At 44.1% G+C, this 16,217-nt stretch overlaps 1 protein-coding gene and 1 long non-coding RNA gene across 4 annotated transcripts; one reads left to right on the top strand and one right to left on the bottom strand.

The window, feature by feature from the left end:
* Nucleotides 1-1,381: 1,381 nt before the first annotated feature.
* TATDN1 (TatD DNase domain containing 1) lies at nucleotides 1,382-15,712 on the top strand. 3 transcript variants are annotated; one of them, XM_082235892.1, is made up of 12 exons: nucleotides 1,382-1,509; nucleotides 2,739-2,804; nucleotides 4,004-4,053; nucleotides 4,206-4,269; nucleotides 4,987-5,130; nucleotides 5,218-5,260; nucleotides 8,330-8,415; nucleotides 8,498-8,538; nucleotides 9,620-9,696; nucleotides 11,727-11,797; nucleotides 13,449-13,575; nucleotides 15,541-15,712. In XM_082235892.1, exons 1-12 carry the CDS (start codon nucleotides 1,488-1,490, stop codon nucleotides 15,641-15,643), a joined length of 894 nt encoding a protein of 297 aa, XP_082092018.1. In that variant the 5' UTR covers nucleotides 1,382-1,487; the 3' UTR covers nucleotides 15,644-15,712. The 3 variants fall into 3 exon arrangements, with proteins under 3 accessions (XP_082092018.1, XP_082092019.1, XP_082092020.1); XM_082235893.1 differs by lacking the exon at nucleotides 1,382-1,509 and adding an exon at nucleotides 1,630-2,634; XM_082235894.1 differs by lacking the exons at nucleotides 1,382-1,509; nucleotides 2,739-2,804; nucleotides 4,004-4,053; nucleotides 4,206-4,269; nucleotides 4,987-5,130 and adding an exon at nucleotides 6,831-6,894.
* Nucleotides 5,305-6,824, bottom strand: LOC309539668. The gene is made up of 2 exons (XR_014222933.1): nucleotides 6,515-6,824; nucleotides 5,305-6,431 (listed from the first exon to the last, which is right to left on the bottom strand). It is a non-coding gene; the product is annotated as an uncharacterized lncRNA (long non-coding RNA).
* Nucleotides 15,713-16,217: the final 505 nt, after the last annotated feature.

The following is a 16,217-nucleotide window of genomic DNA, read 5'->3' as shown; positions in this document are numbered from 1 at the left end:
GGGAAGTATATTTTATTAAATACAGGCATTGTATTTAATATTGTACTTACCTTTCCCGCCCCGACCTGGCCACAGTGATCCATGCGACGGTCACCTCCAGGCTTGATTACTGTAATTCGCTCTACGCGGGGCTGCCCTTGAAGCTGTCCCAGAAACTCCAGCGGGTGCAGAATGCTGCAGCGAGGCTCCTCACGGGGTCTCTGCCATGGGAGCATATTCATCCAGTGCTTTTCCAGCTGCACTGGCTCCCGGTGTAGTACAGGCTCAGATTTAAGGTGCTGGTTTTGACCTTTAAAGCCCTTCACAGCCCAGGACCCTCATACCTATGGGACTGCCTCTCCCGGTATGCCCCAAGGAGAGCCTCAAGGTCCATAAATAGCAACACCCTAGTGGACCCGGGCCCTAAGGAAGTTAGATTAGCTTCAACCAGAGCCAGGGCCTTTTCAACACTGGCTCCGGCCTGGTGTAACACTCTGCCTCATGAGACCAGGGCCCTGCAGGATCTGATTTCTTTCCGCAGGGCCTGTAAGACAGAGTTGTTCCACCTGGCCTTTGGCTTGGAGTCAATCTGATTCCCTCGCCCTCTTTTTCCCCTTTCTCCTCCTGTGATGAGGCTGCATTTTAATGTTTTAATGTTGTATTTTAATCTTGTTTTAAAGTTGTATTCATTCAACTTGTTTTTATTATTGGTTGTTAGCTGCTCTCTTGGCTAGGGAGGGCGGGGTATAAATAAATTATGATGATGATGATGATGAAGAAGAAGAAACTGAAGAAACGCACAGGCCAATTGGCCAAAGGCAGATAGAGATAAGGAATCAAGACAAACGCAGAGGCCAATGGGCAAAAAGCCAATGCTTCCCTTCAGGCTGCCCTGGGGGCTTTTGAAGTTGGCTCCGCTATGTGAATTAGAAAATGTCACCACTGTAATTTATATCCCCATGAGCAAGCTGGGTGACCTTGGGGCCAGTCCCCTGCTATCCACCACCCAGGATAAAACAGGGGCAGCAGGGTAGTGGAGGGAAACTATGTGCATTGGTAGCACCAAATGCGGTGAATTAATCAAATACATTAAATCAATAAAGTTAAGGGTTTTGTTTTTTTTGCTTTATTACATTTCCACGCGGCTTGCCAACATTAAATTAACGAGAACATGCTAGGAGATAATGGAACACCACAAATGCAGCATAAATCATATTTGAAAATTAGAAAATTAACAATGATATAACGCTGCATTATATATAATGTTCAGTATAATTTAAATGCGATGGATAATAATACAGAAGAGAAGGAACCAGAGAGATAAATTTCTAACAGTGGCGGATAGAGCGGCACCCACCTCTATGGTCCATTCGGCCTTCTTACGCACCTACCCAGAATACGGCTAGCGCTCAAAGGGAAACCGGACGTGACGTCGGCGCTTCTGCATTCTATGGGAGGAGAGAGAGAAGGAGAGAGAGAGAGGCGCGCGGGCCTCAGTCGCCGTCGTCATGAGCCGCTTCAAGTTCATTGGTGAGGACGGTTGCCTGGGCAACTGGGGGGGGTGTTCCTTTGCGTCCGCAAAGAGGGCGCCGGGCCTAGTCGCTGAGGGGCAGCCCTTCGAGGTGGGGGGCGGCTGCGGAACCGGCCGAAGGAACCCCCCCCCCAGGCGCGCTTACTCCGCGGCAAGCCCCGTCGTTGTCAGTGGAGCTTGCTCCCGGGTAGATGCGAGGTTCGGGATCGCAGCCTCGCTCCCCTGAGGGGAACCTGCGCGGAGTTGCAGGTGCGCGCAGGGCGATCCTGTGCTCGTTGGCTGGGGAGCAAGCCCCCCCAAGTCACAATTCCGGTTCTGCGCATGCTTACTCAGAAGCAGGGCCCGTCGATTTCATCCATTCATTTCTTATTTGTGTTATATGGGGCTTGCTTCTGGGTACCCCGGCGCGCAAAGCCGGAGCCGTAACTGGTAGCTCCTTCTCTGCTTTGCTTGTATCTCACAAATGCACACAAGAGACCTTTTGTTTTTGCTGCAAGCAGTCAGATTTCTGCAGAGATCTAATCCGTTTGCTGTATTTGGCTACAAATGGACACAGGAGACAGTTCCAACCCTTTCCCTCACATCCTGCAGCGATTCCCCTGCAGCCATTGCCAGATGAGAATCTGCATTTAGTGGCTTCTCGTGGGGGTTGGTGCCTGCATGCATTTGACTCTCCCTGTCATTTGCTGATTTGGCAGGTGTGTATACTGATTCCACTGAAAAGAGCATTGCACATGAGGTGGCCTGAAAATTCTGGCCTTGGTGTTTTGCATGAATGAGCCGCTGCAGATTATACAAGCTGTCACGTGATGCATGTACCAATGTATTATTATTAGCATTATTGTTTTTATTTTATTTCTATACCATTTTATATGTTTAAGAAAAACCTCAAAGGGGCTTACAACACATTAAAACATCAAATAAAACAATCCAGAATGAAACATAGCAGGTACATGCAAGACAGCCCTCGTTCCATAAGAAAGGTTTTGCAGGCTTTTTAAAGGGATCCTCTCCTAGTACAGACTCCAGCCTCCAACAGCAACCAGTATATATCTAAAGCATAGGGTCATACTTTCATCACGTGTCGGGGACCCATCAGATCTTCTGACATCTTGAAACTGCAGGTGAGGAGCCTTTCAGATGATGGACTCCAACTCCCATCATCCCCAGGCAGCATAGACAATGACCCAAGTTGAGGATACTAATTTATTTCTCTCTCTTTCTCTAGATATCGGTGTTAATTTAACTGATCCTATGTTCAAAGGCATATACAGAGGTACTCAAAAGCATCAAGGTAAATATTCTGTCTGTTTCTTTAATGGCTCCTTCTGTGGTCCTCGTATCCCCAGATATACATGGTATGCATCTGCAAGGGACATTTTCTTTCAGGTTACACTTTTTGGGGTCCCCCCATTCCCAGAGAGTGACATTTTATTATTATTATTATTATTGGAATTTATTAAAATTCGACTTTCATCCTGCTCTTGTCTCCCACCCATTTTGAGAGAAAAAACCCACTAGAGTGGTAATTCAATGCAGTTTTACTCAGAGTACACCCATTAAAATTATTGAACATGACTAATTGATATGGGTCTGCCCTGAGGATACAATCTTTTGCATATCTTACTTGGGAGGAAGTCATATTCAGTTCAGTATGGCTTCTAAGTAGACGTGTGTAAAATTGCGCTGTAAAGCCACAATCCTTAACACTCTTAGCTGGGAGTAAGCTTCAGTTAACACAATGGGACTCTCTTCTAAGCATGCATGCATAGGTTTGTGCTGTAAGGCTGCAATTCTGTTAATACTTTCTTGGGAGTACGCTGCATTGGACTCAGTATTTTTGAATAAGCATGCTTAGTGTTGTGCCTTTGAAGTGTGCTATCTGACCATCATACTGAGAGTACACTCACCGAAAACTAAAGCTACTTGTGATGTAACTTCGGTGTGAGTCTTTTCTCAGTATGAATTAGTCACATTGTGCCACCCTAAGACTTAAGTTTCAGCAAGTCTCCAGATGGAGAGTACAGTACTGTATTCAGTTGCTGAAGGGAAACTATCAAAAACACCTTGCTGCATGACCAAGAAGTTCAAATGATGCACAGATGATTAAGAAGTCAATTTCTGGCAGTTGGTGGAGCATACATGTGGTGATGATCACTTATATATGTTGAATATGTTCCTAGGGAAAATATTTATCAAGGAAAACTTGATGAATCACAATCCTAAAATCACTTGAGTGTGGTACTGCTTGTGGAGGAAATTACTTTCAATGATATTCAAAGAATCTGAGCTATAGTCCTTCCTAGTCAATAAGGATATCTATACTGCTTAATGGAGATAGCACAACTTGATTGTCCATTACTGCTGTAAAGTTGCAGGAAAAGGAAAGGAAATGTAGGAGCTGCTACATACCTGAGGCTGTTAAAGTTTCCAGAACTAGACTGGGCCATACGGATGCTTTAAATTAAGGGTTTCACTTCTGTCTTTTTGCAGATGACTTCTTGGATGTGGTGGCTAGAGCGGTCAAAACTGGTGTTAAAAAGGTACATTTGTTCTTCAAAGGTTTTGGATAGTGTGTTTTGTGTTGAATTTCAGTTGTTTCTGTTGGCTTTTGATATCTGTGTTTTTCAAGATAAGAATTAATCCTAACATTTAGAAACTAGCACTATAAGTAAACTTTCTTTTTTTATTCCAGTTCATGATTACAGGTGGAAGTTTGCAAGATAGCAAAGATGCACTTCAGCTGGCACAGACAAATGGTATTTGCCTCTTTATGTTATTTGCTTTCAATGGAATGCTTTAATTATCCTGTATTTAACATTTAAAATGACCAAAGCCAATATGCACCAGTTCAGTCCAAAGAATTATGAGCAGAAGGAAAGGAATGCTTCTCACACACCATTCCTTTGGGGTGGTTTGCTGTGTCGACCCAACTCACTGCTGCTAGGGCTGATGTCTTGTCAAGTGAACCCTGCATAGAGTCACACACAGAAGGGGAGATGATGAGTCAGGTGATCACTTGCTTTGTGGTCTTTGCAGAGTGTATGTAACCACCTGCTCACAATCTTAGCTGCTATGCTGTGTGTCTCAAGTGACACTGTGCCATTCCAAGGCTGGTTTCAGGACCACAGGAACTACCTGATTCAAAAGTGAATAAGTTAATTTAAAAGTTGAGTTAAAGAAAGCTTTGTACCGATGTACATAATTTTACGTTGCCTTCCAAATCTATATGGTGCCTCCCTGCTCCATGAAGCCCTTGCTTCTTGAGTTCCCAAATTTTCACTCCCAGGTCCTAAGTACATGTAACAGCATATCCTTGCATTCAGCCTCTGTTACCATTGCATCGGCACACCATCAGGCTTTAGGATGCAAGTTCTTTGGAGGCTGGAGGCTGGAACCCTTATGCTGCGATGCACCCTGCACTTGACAAGCATTCTAGCAATAATAACCAACATGTTCATGCCGTTTGTTTTCAGACATGTTTTATAGTACTGTTGGCTGCCACCCCACCCGCTGTGGAGAGTTTGAACAGAGCAACCCTGAGCAGTACTTAGCAGAGCTACAAGGTCTAGCTGAGAAAAATAAAGGGAAGGTCATAGCAATTGGAGAGTGTGGCTTGGGTAAGTAGCAACCAAGTGGCTTGGCAGTGATGTTTCCTTCCTGGCAAGTCAAAAGCCAGTTAATTCTTTGTCAATTCTCTCTTCCAGATTTTGACAGATTAGAATTCTGCACTAAGGACACTCAACTCAAGTAAGAGAGATTTACTTAACACATAAGAGAAACTGCATCCTTCATACTTTTGAACAGTGTTGCTTTTATTATCAAGGATTTGCTCCCAGTGACAGCCATTGGAAGCCAAGGAACAGTTGCTCTTCCACCCTACCACCCCAAATGGATATAATAACCAAGGAGAAACAGTCACCACTTCCCTGTTCTTCCCTAAATGGCCTACAGGTCACACCAGATCCCTGACTGCTTCTTCACGTGGCTGAACCATACCATTACTTCCACCACATCATTCATTGGAACTTGCAGTGGCTGGCCAGTGCTTTGATTCCATGGGCGGTGTTTTTGCAGTCCATATATGCACAAATCATCATAAAGCATGATGGCATGGCCCAGAACACCAGCCCTTGAGTAGAAGTTGTGCATGCCAGATGACCGCAGAATGGGAAGTTGCAGTGCTGAGTTAAATCAAACAGCAGCGTCCTATTCCACTTTTTTGGTATCTGCACTGGATGGAGGCGGTCACTGGATGCTATAGCTATTGAGTGCAAAAGGCACTGGTTGCTGTAATGTTAATCTTGGGAACAGTTTGACCACAGAAAAACACTGACGTGAAAATGGAAAGGGAATGAACCAGGCGCAAAAGCCAAGGAATTTAACATGAAACAACACATGCCAATAAAACCTAGTTGTTTTTATTGTGCATTGTAGGAATGGGGGGGCGCTGTGGGTTAAACCACAGAGCCTAGGACTTGCCAATCAGAAGGTCGGCAGTTTGAATCCCTGCGACAGGGTGAGCTCCCATTGCTCGGCCCCAGCTCCTGCCAACCTAGCAGTTTGAAAGCACGTCAAAGTGCAAGTAGATAAATAGGTACCGCTCCGGCGGGAAGGTAAACGGTATTTCCGTGCACTGCTCTGGTTCGCCAGAAGCGGCTTAGTCATGCTGGCCACATGATCCGGAAGCTGTATGCCGGCTCTCTCGGCCAATAAAGCGAGATGAGCGCCGCAACCCCAGAGTCGGTCATCACTGGACCTAATGGTCAGGCGTCCCTTTAGCTTTACCTTGGGGATGGGGGAAGCTGTGATCCATCAGTTGCTGCTGGACTCAGACACCCATCAGCCTCAGCCAGTATCATGGTCAAAGATGATGGTATCTGTAATGCAGAAACAGCTTGGGAGGGCCAAGACTCCCAGTCTCTGGTGTAATAAGCTTAAGAATGTGAGGTTTGGCTGGCAGGATTAAAATGCTGAATCTAGCATTCCAACAGTCAAACAGACGGCTCTGGATGTCCACAAGCAGGGCAGAGGTGTGGTAGCCATCTCTTTAATTGCCCCCAGAACCTGGTTACCAAGATGCATAACTGCATATGAACATGGAGGCTTCCATTTCCTGCATTGCAGGGGGTTGGACTAGATGACCCTTGGGGTCCCTTCCAATTCTATGATTCCATGATTTCGCTCTCCTTCCTAAATCGTTCCACAAATGTTTCTGAAAATCCCAAGTATTTGCTGCCACTGCGTTTTTGATGGCAGCTCATAAGACAGTGCTGACAACCAACAGTCATCTGTGTGATATTTATGCTCTTCTGCATAGGGGGAGACCCAGCATCAGTCATGGCAGCACAGTTGGTTAGCTAGGATTCTTTCACAATTCAAAGGTAAACTATGATTGTGTAATGTTTGGTCTGACACTTGCACATCACACGATGCAAATACAACCTCCTGTTGTAAGGTTGTACAGTCATACCTCAGAAGTCGAACACCTTGCGAGCTGAATTTTTTGGCTCCCTAGTGCCACAAACCCAGAGGTGAGTGTTCCGGTTTGCGAACGTTCTTTGGAACCCAAACATCCGATGCGGGTTCCGATTGGCTGCAGGAGCTTCCTGCAGCCAATCGGAAGCCGCACCTTGGTTTCCAAACGTTTTAGAAGTCGGACAGACTTGCAGAACGTATTCTGTTCGACTTCCGAGGTACGACTGTATTTTAACAGCATTGCTTTTCTGGCAACATCCATACAAGCCCTGGCTTTTTACCATTTCTTGCTTAGGCTGTATCCTGGTCTAATGGCTTTGAAACATAATTTTGCTGCTGTTATAAAGGAGGCATGGTCCTCTCAAATCCCCCTACCCCACCCAAGCATTTCTTTAAGTCTCCTCTTGGCCTTAATGAAATATCAGCCACTGAAAATGTATGTGTTGTGGCTGTAACATTAGGAAGCCACTTTCTAGATCACCCCACTGCACGGAAAGCCACTATAAATGCGCAGTCCTAGCCGGTATGGACAGAGGTGGTGAGAGAAATGCTGCCCTCTACCCTTGGAAGAACCTGCTGGTTTTAGCACTGTGGTACACTAAGATCTGGAGAGAAAAGATCCCTCTTGAGGTGCTCTCCAAAGAGCAGGGAGGGGGGTCTTTTGTCTCCCGATTTTAGCACTACACACCAGCACTGCTAGACACCCTCACCCTGCCTCTTGAGTGGGAAAGGCAGGAAATGATGGTTTGCGTGTGTCTCTGCGTCTGTCTCCAGGTGAGTTTGTGGGGAAGAGTGTGAGCCTGGGAGAATGCTCTGTGCCTTCATATATGTTGGGTGCATGTGCTGTATGTGGGGTGAATGTGCATGTCTGAATATATGTTCATGTGGTCCGTGTGTGTGTGTGTGTGTGTACACTCGCTTATAAATTGGCAATACCCACCACGGGCGTGTGTCCCTGGAATGGGAGGCTGACTGTCAGTGTGGCCTTCAAGCCACGAAAGCTTAGCCACTCCCGGTCTAGAATCATTTTCTTATCGAGAAATCACACAAAACCTGGCATGATGTTGCCAATATGAAACATTTTCAAATCCTATTGAGTTTAAAGTTAAGCACATGCTTAACCTTCCCATAGAACTAAATGGGACTTAAAAGTGTTCCCTTCTGGCAGGATTATGTCTGCACCTAAATAATAATAATAATAACAACAACAACAACAACAACAACAACAACAACAACCACTCCATTCTTTCTAATGCTTTAAACCATTTAGATAATCTATAGCTATTTTAACCATTTAGATAAGCATTAAATGTAGGGATGTTTCTGTTTATTTCTTTTCAGGTATTTTGAAAAACAATTCGATTTATCTGAGCAAACAAAATTACCGATGTTTCTGCACTGCAGGAATTCACATCCAGAATTTGTAGGTGGGTTTTGCAAAAGAATACTTTTTTAAAAAATGTAGAAATCTCTGGGCTTTTTAATGTAAAATATTCTCCTTTCACACAGATATAATGAGGCGAAACAGAGAGAGGTGTGTGGGAGGAGTGGTAAGTGCCCGATGTTCAGTTGCATTTCTTTTCAGCATCAACCTCTTTGTGATACAAGTTTATTTTATAAACAGATATCTCACTTTTCATGTGTTTCAAAGTAGCTGAAAACTAAAACATGCAATGCTTTCTAGTTGCCCTCGGTAAAATTATCCCGTGAGCAAGCACTTTAAGGTAGGGGTCTAGTCTGAAATTTACAGGTAATTTGTTTTGTGGACCAGATGACTAGTTCTACTTCATTACTCTGAAATCCACATCCTTTTTAAAGTGTTGTGAATGTGATTGTCACCTTTTTCCTACAGACATATTGAACAGGGAAGGGCCGCTCCCTGTTGAGTATATACTGTGTGAAACCCAAGTTTGCCTCTGCATAGTGTGCAAAATGACCTGTACAGATTTAGTTCAGCTGGGCTTATTCCTAAATAAGTGGGCATAGTCTTGCAGCCTTTGAAATGAACAGTGTGTTCACATTATCTCACGATGGAATAATGGTGGTTGTGTGACATAGCTGTGAAATAGAGTGGGGTTTCCCAAACCAGGGTCTGCAGCTGTTTTTGGACTACAACCCCCATCATACCTGACCCCTGGTCCTGCTAGCTAGGGATGATGGAAGTTGTAGTCCAAAAACAGCTGCAGTGGGGATGAATGGCGCGACCTGTACCACATACACAAGCAATGGGCCTGTCCTGGCAGCTAAGCTACAGTGCCTTTTGCATCAGAGGCAAGGTAGGGGAGCTGTCTTTCAGCCTCCTTGAATTGGGCTGCTGGTCTCGTTGCCTTCTACTCGTTAGATTAAATCAAAGATCTTTGATTTAACTGAATTCCTGACCAGGCCACAGATGGTTCTACCCCACAGCATGGACTTCGTTGATTGGCTCTTATCGGTTAAGGGCCCCATACATACACATGCTCACTTTGGGTGGCAAAAATTATCAGCGCTTGTGTGCACACGGCTAGCAAATACTATTCAGAAATATCAACTGGCTTTGGAGGAATGCAAGAAAAGGGAAAGCTTGTACTTAAGTTAGAAAAATCTCAATGCATCTTCAGATGATAAAGGTGTATCATTACTTGTTTACAGGTACACTCTTTTGATGGCACCAAAGAGGAGGCAGCAGCTATAATAGAGTTAGATCTCTACATAGGAATAAATGGTTGGTAAGTTATTTTAGACATCTAATGGCTGAGGTGAAAGGGTTCCCTTTTATTTTGGGATGGATACTTTAAAGCACACCTGTGCACCTCAGCCACCATGTAACGTGCCCTCACAGGTAATTCAGACACTTCAATCCCAGGTAGGCAGTAAGAACAGCCCACCTATGAAGCATCTGCCAGACATGGGTGGCGGGCTATATATAATTTGCAGTCCTTCACATATTCTTAAGTGCTGCAATGGGCTGCCTACGGAACTTTGAATTGGACTATATATGCAAGTACCAACCACTCTTGTGTGACATTGCCAGAATCTCAGTCCCCATTAGCCTTGGTTTGGAATTGTGTGCATAGCTAGAGCAACAGCTGCCACCCAACAGAGGTGAGCTGGGTGCATGGGGGACATTTTAAACCAGAGGTCGGCAACCCGCGGCTCCGGAGCCGCATGCGGCTCTTTTACACCTTTGCCGCGGCTCCGCAGATCCTCGGGGACCCTGAGCAGAAAAGCAGAAGTGCCAGAAAGAGGAGGGGGATGGAGCTGGGCAGCCGAGCCGGGCAAAGCAAGGCAGCGGCGGCAGCGGAGCTCGAGAGGCGGCGGCTGCTGGGATGGAGGCGGTGGCGGCGGCGGCCAGAGAAGGGCTGCTGCTGCTGCTTCTGCTGCCGGAGGGAAGTTCTGCCAGGCGGCTTCACGGCTCATAGCTTCCCCCGCCCACCCAGGCCACGCTCTCCTCAGCCCCGCGCGCGAGGCACCTGAGGCGAGGGGGAGAGAGAGCGCGTGCTCGAGATGGCAGGGCAGGGCGGTGTGTGTGTGTGTGAGAGAGAGGGAGGGGGGGTGGCGGTGGTGCTTTGGGATCCTTTTCCGTGCCTTGCTGCCGAGTTGAGGGAGAGCACCTGAGGTGAACCACAAAATGGGCCCGCCCTCCCTGTCAGGGAGGAAGGGGTGAATAACGTCAGTGACAAGGAGGGGGTCCAGAGGTAGCCAGCAGGAGAGGCGGGGGAGCACGAGAGCAATTGCAGAGGGACGGGGGCTGTTAGGCACCAAAATCCTGCATGCGGGATTTCCCCCGTTCTCTTGTGCCTATGCAATTCCTGCCCTTCTCCCTTCCCCCTCAAGATTTGCTGCAGAGACAAGCAAATGAAGAAGGGAAGAGTATTAGCTGACATGTCCCCGGATCCCATGGAAAGCACTACAGATTCCTTTGCTTATTTTAAGTTGGCTTCAAACCTGTAATTGTGTAGGTGTATGTATATATACATATACACATATAAATATTCATATCTCTTCCCTCTCACCTTCCTTTCACCCAGTTTCTCTGGCACTGGTTTATAAATGCTGCTATGTAGAAATGATGAGAAAGTTGCACCAGCAGAATGGATATGTACTGTTAGTAAAAAGAGAGGGAGTTGAACTGCAGGGAGGGACAGACACTTTTCTATGTATTAATTTGTATAATGCCCTCTATGCACATGGTGCTTTGCAAAAAATGGATATGAGAGGTATCATACCCCTCTTTGCTATCTGAAATAGACTCAGGGAAAAGAGAGAGAATGGGGGAAGGGGAGGAATGTGTGGTTATTTACATTTGGCTTGTTTTGCGGCTCCCAGTTCCCCCCCCCCTTCGGAAACAGGTCCAAGTGGCTCTTTTTGTCTTAAAGGTTGCAGACCCCTGTTTTAAACGAAAAGACAAATAGGCAAGAAGAATTAAGGGGAACCTATGGAAAGAATGGGGGAAGAGTCCTCCCAAGGCTGCTTCTGGTTTAAGAAAAAAAATCAGAAAACGTAGGGAAGTTTCACACAACTGCTTGTAAATCTGGTTTCAGCCTTAGCCTAAGATACCAATTCCGTGTGCACTTTCATGAGAGTAAGCCAAACTAAATTTTGCAGGAGTGACTAAACATACTTTTTGGGGTGATTGTGCCCAGCATCTTGGATCTGGGCAGACAAGTTGCTCCTTGAATCTTGCGAGAACTTCCTTCTATTTGGACTAAATAATTTCAACAAATCATAGTGATTTTCATATTCATATTATTTCCAGTTCCCTGAAAACAGAAGCTAACTTAGAAGCAGTGAGGTCAATTCCCAGTGAAAGATTAATGCTAGAAACAGGTAAGTTGTTGTTTTATTTAATACTATTTAACATTTTACTTCCACCAATATACCCCTTTCAAAACTGTTTCAGATCTGGGATATATTTTGTTTGTAATCTTCTGTCTCGGTGTGCCATTTTAAGATTACTACCGAAATATATCCCAGATCGGAAACAGTGTTGACTGGGTACATGCTTACTCAGCATGGCTTAGAAAAAAAGAAAAAGGTTCCTAACCTAAAGAGTAATGTCTTTTTATAGCACGGTACCTAATTCATTAGCAGTGCAGTAAGAAAGGAAAATCCCCTGTAAATTCTATATTTAACAGCTCTCTTGGTCACACTATCAGTGTTGTGTACCCTCCAGTCCACAAGGGGGAGTGAGCATGCTAGAAATGCCATATATTGTCACCAAGTGAGTTGTAAGAAAGGATATTGTTCTTGGCAAGAATCAGACTAAGCAGAAAAGGCCTTGCCTCATTCCTTAAAAGGGCTGTGTCAAGGACAGGCCAAAGACATTTTGGTACCTGATGTGAACCAAGGAATAAGGGATGAGTGAAAGTCTACACCAGGAATGGGGAGGGGAGGGAATAAAGATCTACATCAGGATCTGCTGCCCCTGTGGATCTTGCCGCCCGAGGCAGTTGCCTCACCTTGCCTCATGAGTGGGCTGGCCCTGGTGCAGTCTTTGCCTGAGGAAATCCAGGTTGCAAAGGGGAAGAGCACACATCCTACCCTTATAGTCCACATTCTTTTCCTCCATAGCAAATGGAACAAATTGTTGATTTTTGCATCGTAATCTGATGGAAAACCTACCTCTCATTCACACCATTGGCCAAAAGCATGGTTGCCCACTTACCTCCATTAATTGGCAGAACATAAGACTCCACTCTCTCGTAGTATTGCCAAATTGCAGCTTCCAATGGTTGGGAGGGCTATGAATACCACCCATCAAGTTGACCACCTTTGTGCTAGAACTTTATTGTACTTAATTGTATGGCTTCCTTAAATCACCTCATTATCAGGCATCAAAGAATCTGCTTTGCACATTAATAACAAACTTTGGTAATACAACTGCATTATGGAGAGTTTGACAGGAGTTCAGTATATCCCTGAAAACCCTGCCTAATAGCAGTTACCCTTCCTGACTAACTTCATTGGTGCTTGGCAGCAGTTGCTTGGGGTTAGGGGCGAGCTTCCTAACTGCTAAGCCTAGGGAGCTAAAATGATCCTGGCTTGAGAGGAGCAGATTTGTCTTCGTAGATGGACCCTTGCAAAACTCTTACATTCAAATTAGGAATTCTGACTTTGGCATTTTAAACAGTGTAAACTTGCAAGACCCTTGGAATTATGTTATGGTCCTAAGTATTGCTTACTAAAAGTCATCAATTCCAACTTTCTGTTGTGGAAGTATGTGGTATATTGGTGTGGGACCCTATCTGGGAATAATTTTACTACTTACGTTTTTTGTACATGTTATGAACAGATCTGACAGCAACTTTGCTTTGGTTTATAGCCTGTGTTAAGAATAAAACATCACCCCCGCCCCCAAAAGTATTGGGGGAGATGGACAAAAAGAAATGGCTGCAGTGGTTATGAGTTAAAGAAAGCTGGTAGATTATGTAACCATCTGTATGATGTTAATTCTAAACTGTTCCATAAATCACACTAGATGCTCCCTGGTGTGGAGTGAAAAATACCCACGCTGGTTCAAAATATGTAAAAACCACATTTCCTACCAAAAAAAAGTGGGAAGAAGGACACTGCCTGAAGGACAGAAATGAACCTTGTCATATAATGTAAGTATATAATTTAATATATTTCATATATTTCAAGGCTCCAATTCAACTTAATTTAGTTATGACTAAGTCTGTCTGAAACCAGTGGAATTAGTCATGAGAAACCTATGTCCCATGGCTTTCAGAGGGGCTTGATCATGACTGACCTTTAGCTGGGCTGGAGCCCAAGGGGTTTAATGACATATAAAGAGTGACACCTAACAGGCAGAGCAATTGTAACCACCACCAACCAGCTGGTTCGGAGGGATGTAGCAGAGATTTCCCTCTGCCAATTCATGCGGCATCCGTCAACAACACCGGCTGTTAAAAGGCTACTGGTAGCAGTAATTGATTTAAGGCCCTGAAATGGGGATGGGGCAAGACTAACTACAGAGCCACTGGATCCTAAACTTGTCCAGCAGCCAGAGGAGTTTGAGCCTGCAGCTGGTGCAGCAATAATTAGGTATAATAACATAATAATAATAATAAACAACTCTGCCCATCTGGCTGGGTTGCTCCAAACCATTCTGTCTAGATGTACTCTCTGAGCTTCCCGCACAGGTCAAAACTCCTGATTTTCCAGTAATTAGCAAGCTAAGATTTGCTTTGCTGGGTTACAACTGAGAGGCAGTTTTGTCTGCATTCTGTTTTCTGCAATAGCTAGTCAGGTGCCTTTGGGAAGATTACTAGCAGGGCATGAGGGCAACAGCCCTCTCCCCTGTTGATTGTCATCACCTGGTACTTTTGAGGTTCTGCAGTCCAGAGAGAGGATATACATACCATCCTATGTGCCTATTGAAGGAAAAGCAGTTCTGTGCATTGCTATAAGGAATACTTGAGATAATACCACAGGGAGCAAGAATGCAACCTCATCCTCTGTACCACTTTGAGAAGGGTTCTCATGCCTCACTTGCTCTGCAAGGCTCAAAGCGGAAAGAATACAGTGGGGGATGGCAACTGCATATTATATTTCAGTGGTCTAAATAAATGCCCTTTTGCCCTCATGAATTACTATAGCAATGTGTTTGCATACAACTTATTAGATGCCGCTGGTGGTTTTTAGCTACAGGTAGCAACTGTACTGAAATGAAACACTACACAAATTAGAAATAATCCCCATTGGAAAGGTCAATGCCAAACAGAGGAAAATGGCCTCAAATGCCAAAATACGCAGATTTCAGAACTTGTGTTTGTCATGAAATCTAAAACTATCAGTTTACTGATAAAGCATGGTAGGGACTATAGTTTTCTGGTAGAACATACACTTGGCACAAGTAAATGTCAGAAGTTCAATCCCTGGCACCTCCAGTTAAAAAGGATCACATAGCAGGTGGAAGAAAGGCCAATGCCCCAAAACCTTGAAGAGCTACTGCCAGTCAACAGAGCAACACTGATCTAGGTGGACGAAGTCTGACCAGATTAAAGACAGCTTTTTATGTTCTGAGATGCGAGTTACCTGTCCGCAATATTGCATACAGTTCAGCATTTAGATTGCAGCATTTCCTTCATTACTTTTAGAATAAAATAAACTCAACACTGCAAACTTGTGTACATTTGCTACAGAGCAAGTCTTACTGAATTCAATAAAATTTCATTCTATGCCGTGTTATCCATAGACCTATTGAAAGGCATAGTCATAACTAACTTAGTCATGAACCAATGTGCCTAGGATTCCAACACACAACTGGTGTAAACATAGGAAGCAGATGTTGCTGCTTGTGTAACCTGCTTCACCATTGCTGTGGAGATGGGAATCTGCCTTCCCCTATAAATTTCAAGATAGATGAATAAGTGCATCACACTTTCCTTTATCTGAAACTTGTATATGCTGTTATTTGGATGTTTTTGTATGACATAAAAAAAAAATTGGAATCCTAAATGCTATTTATGTAAACTTTAACCACCCTTGAACAAGTAATGTTCACAGTGAACATAACCACAGTGATGCGATTTTGCCTAAAGTGCTTCCCTTTTGCTTTGTTTTAGTCAAATATTGGAAATACTAGCAGCAGTACGTGAAGAAGATCCACTAGAACTGGCCAACACTACATATAACAACAGCATTAAAATCTTCTTTCCAGATATGTAAAGCATTTTATGTATTATGATAAAAACTGGTAATCCTGTCCATGTAATAAAGATTTGACTCCTCTCTGCATCAGATCTGAAACCATTATTTAGAAACAGGCATGCTGTAAAGGTTTGATTAAACATGTAAGTAGAAAGCTTTCGTCCCCACCCCGTGAAATATTTTCCTGGTTGTTGTTTTTTGCCAAGCATTTATTTCAATTTATTTTACTATCCAGTTGACTCTGTTCTATGGAATATAAAGTCTTACTATTCTTATAGAACTGAAAATGGCACAAGGCCCTCTGACCACCTATCTTCCAAGAGAAATGCAACCCTTAGCAAAAACAACAGTTTCTTCATCCCCAACATTTCTCTCTTTCCCATAAACATAAAAACAGTAGCAAGAATGGTAACAGTTATGCAAACCTAAAATTTTAATTTTTGCTGTCAAGTTGGAAACGATGCTTTGATAGGATTTTTAAATAACTGACATCTGTTAACCCTTATCCAATATTTTAATTGGTTTAAAGGGTGACTCCTTGAGACACTGGCTTGTTTTCAATATATCCAAAAACCATGGGCTTAAGTTTACC

This window comes from Podarcis vaucheri, assembly GCF_965113315.1.
Source record: "Podarcis vaucheri genome assembly, chromosome: 8".
Lineage (NCBI taxonomy): Eukaryota > Metazoa > Chordata > Lepidosauria > Squamata > Lacertidae > Podarcis > Podarcis vaucheri.
The sequence above is the reverse complement of the archived record's forward strand: the minus strand, read 5'-3'. Positions and strand labels throughout refer to the sequence as shown.

What these genes read in the sequence shown, in the direction of transcription:
- TATDN1 (XM_082235892.1), top strand. Translation starts at nt 1,488, where the DNA reads ATGAGCCGCTTCAAGTTCATTG. An exon ending in GAGCCGCTTCAAGTTCATTG is followed by an intron (nt 1,510 to 2,738) that starts GTGAGGACGGTT and finishes CTCTTTCTCTAG; the next exon opens with ATATCGGTGTTAATTTAACT. An exon ending in AATGAACCTTGTCATATAAT is followed by an intron (nt 13,576 to 15,540) that starts GTAAGTATATAA and finishes GCTTTGTTTTAG; the next exon opens with TCAAATATTGGAAATACTAG.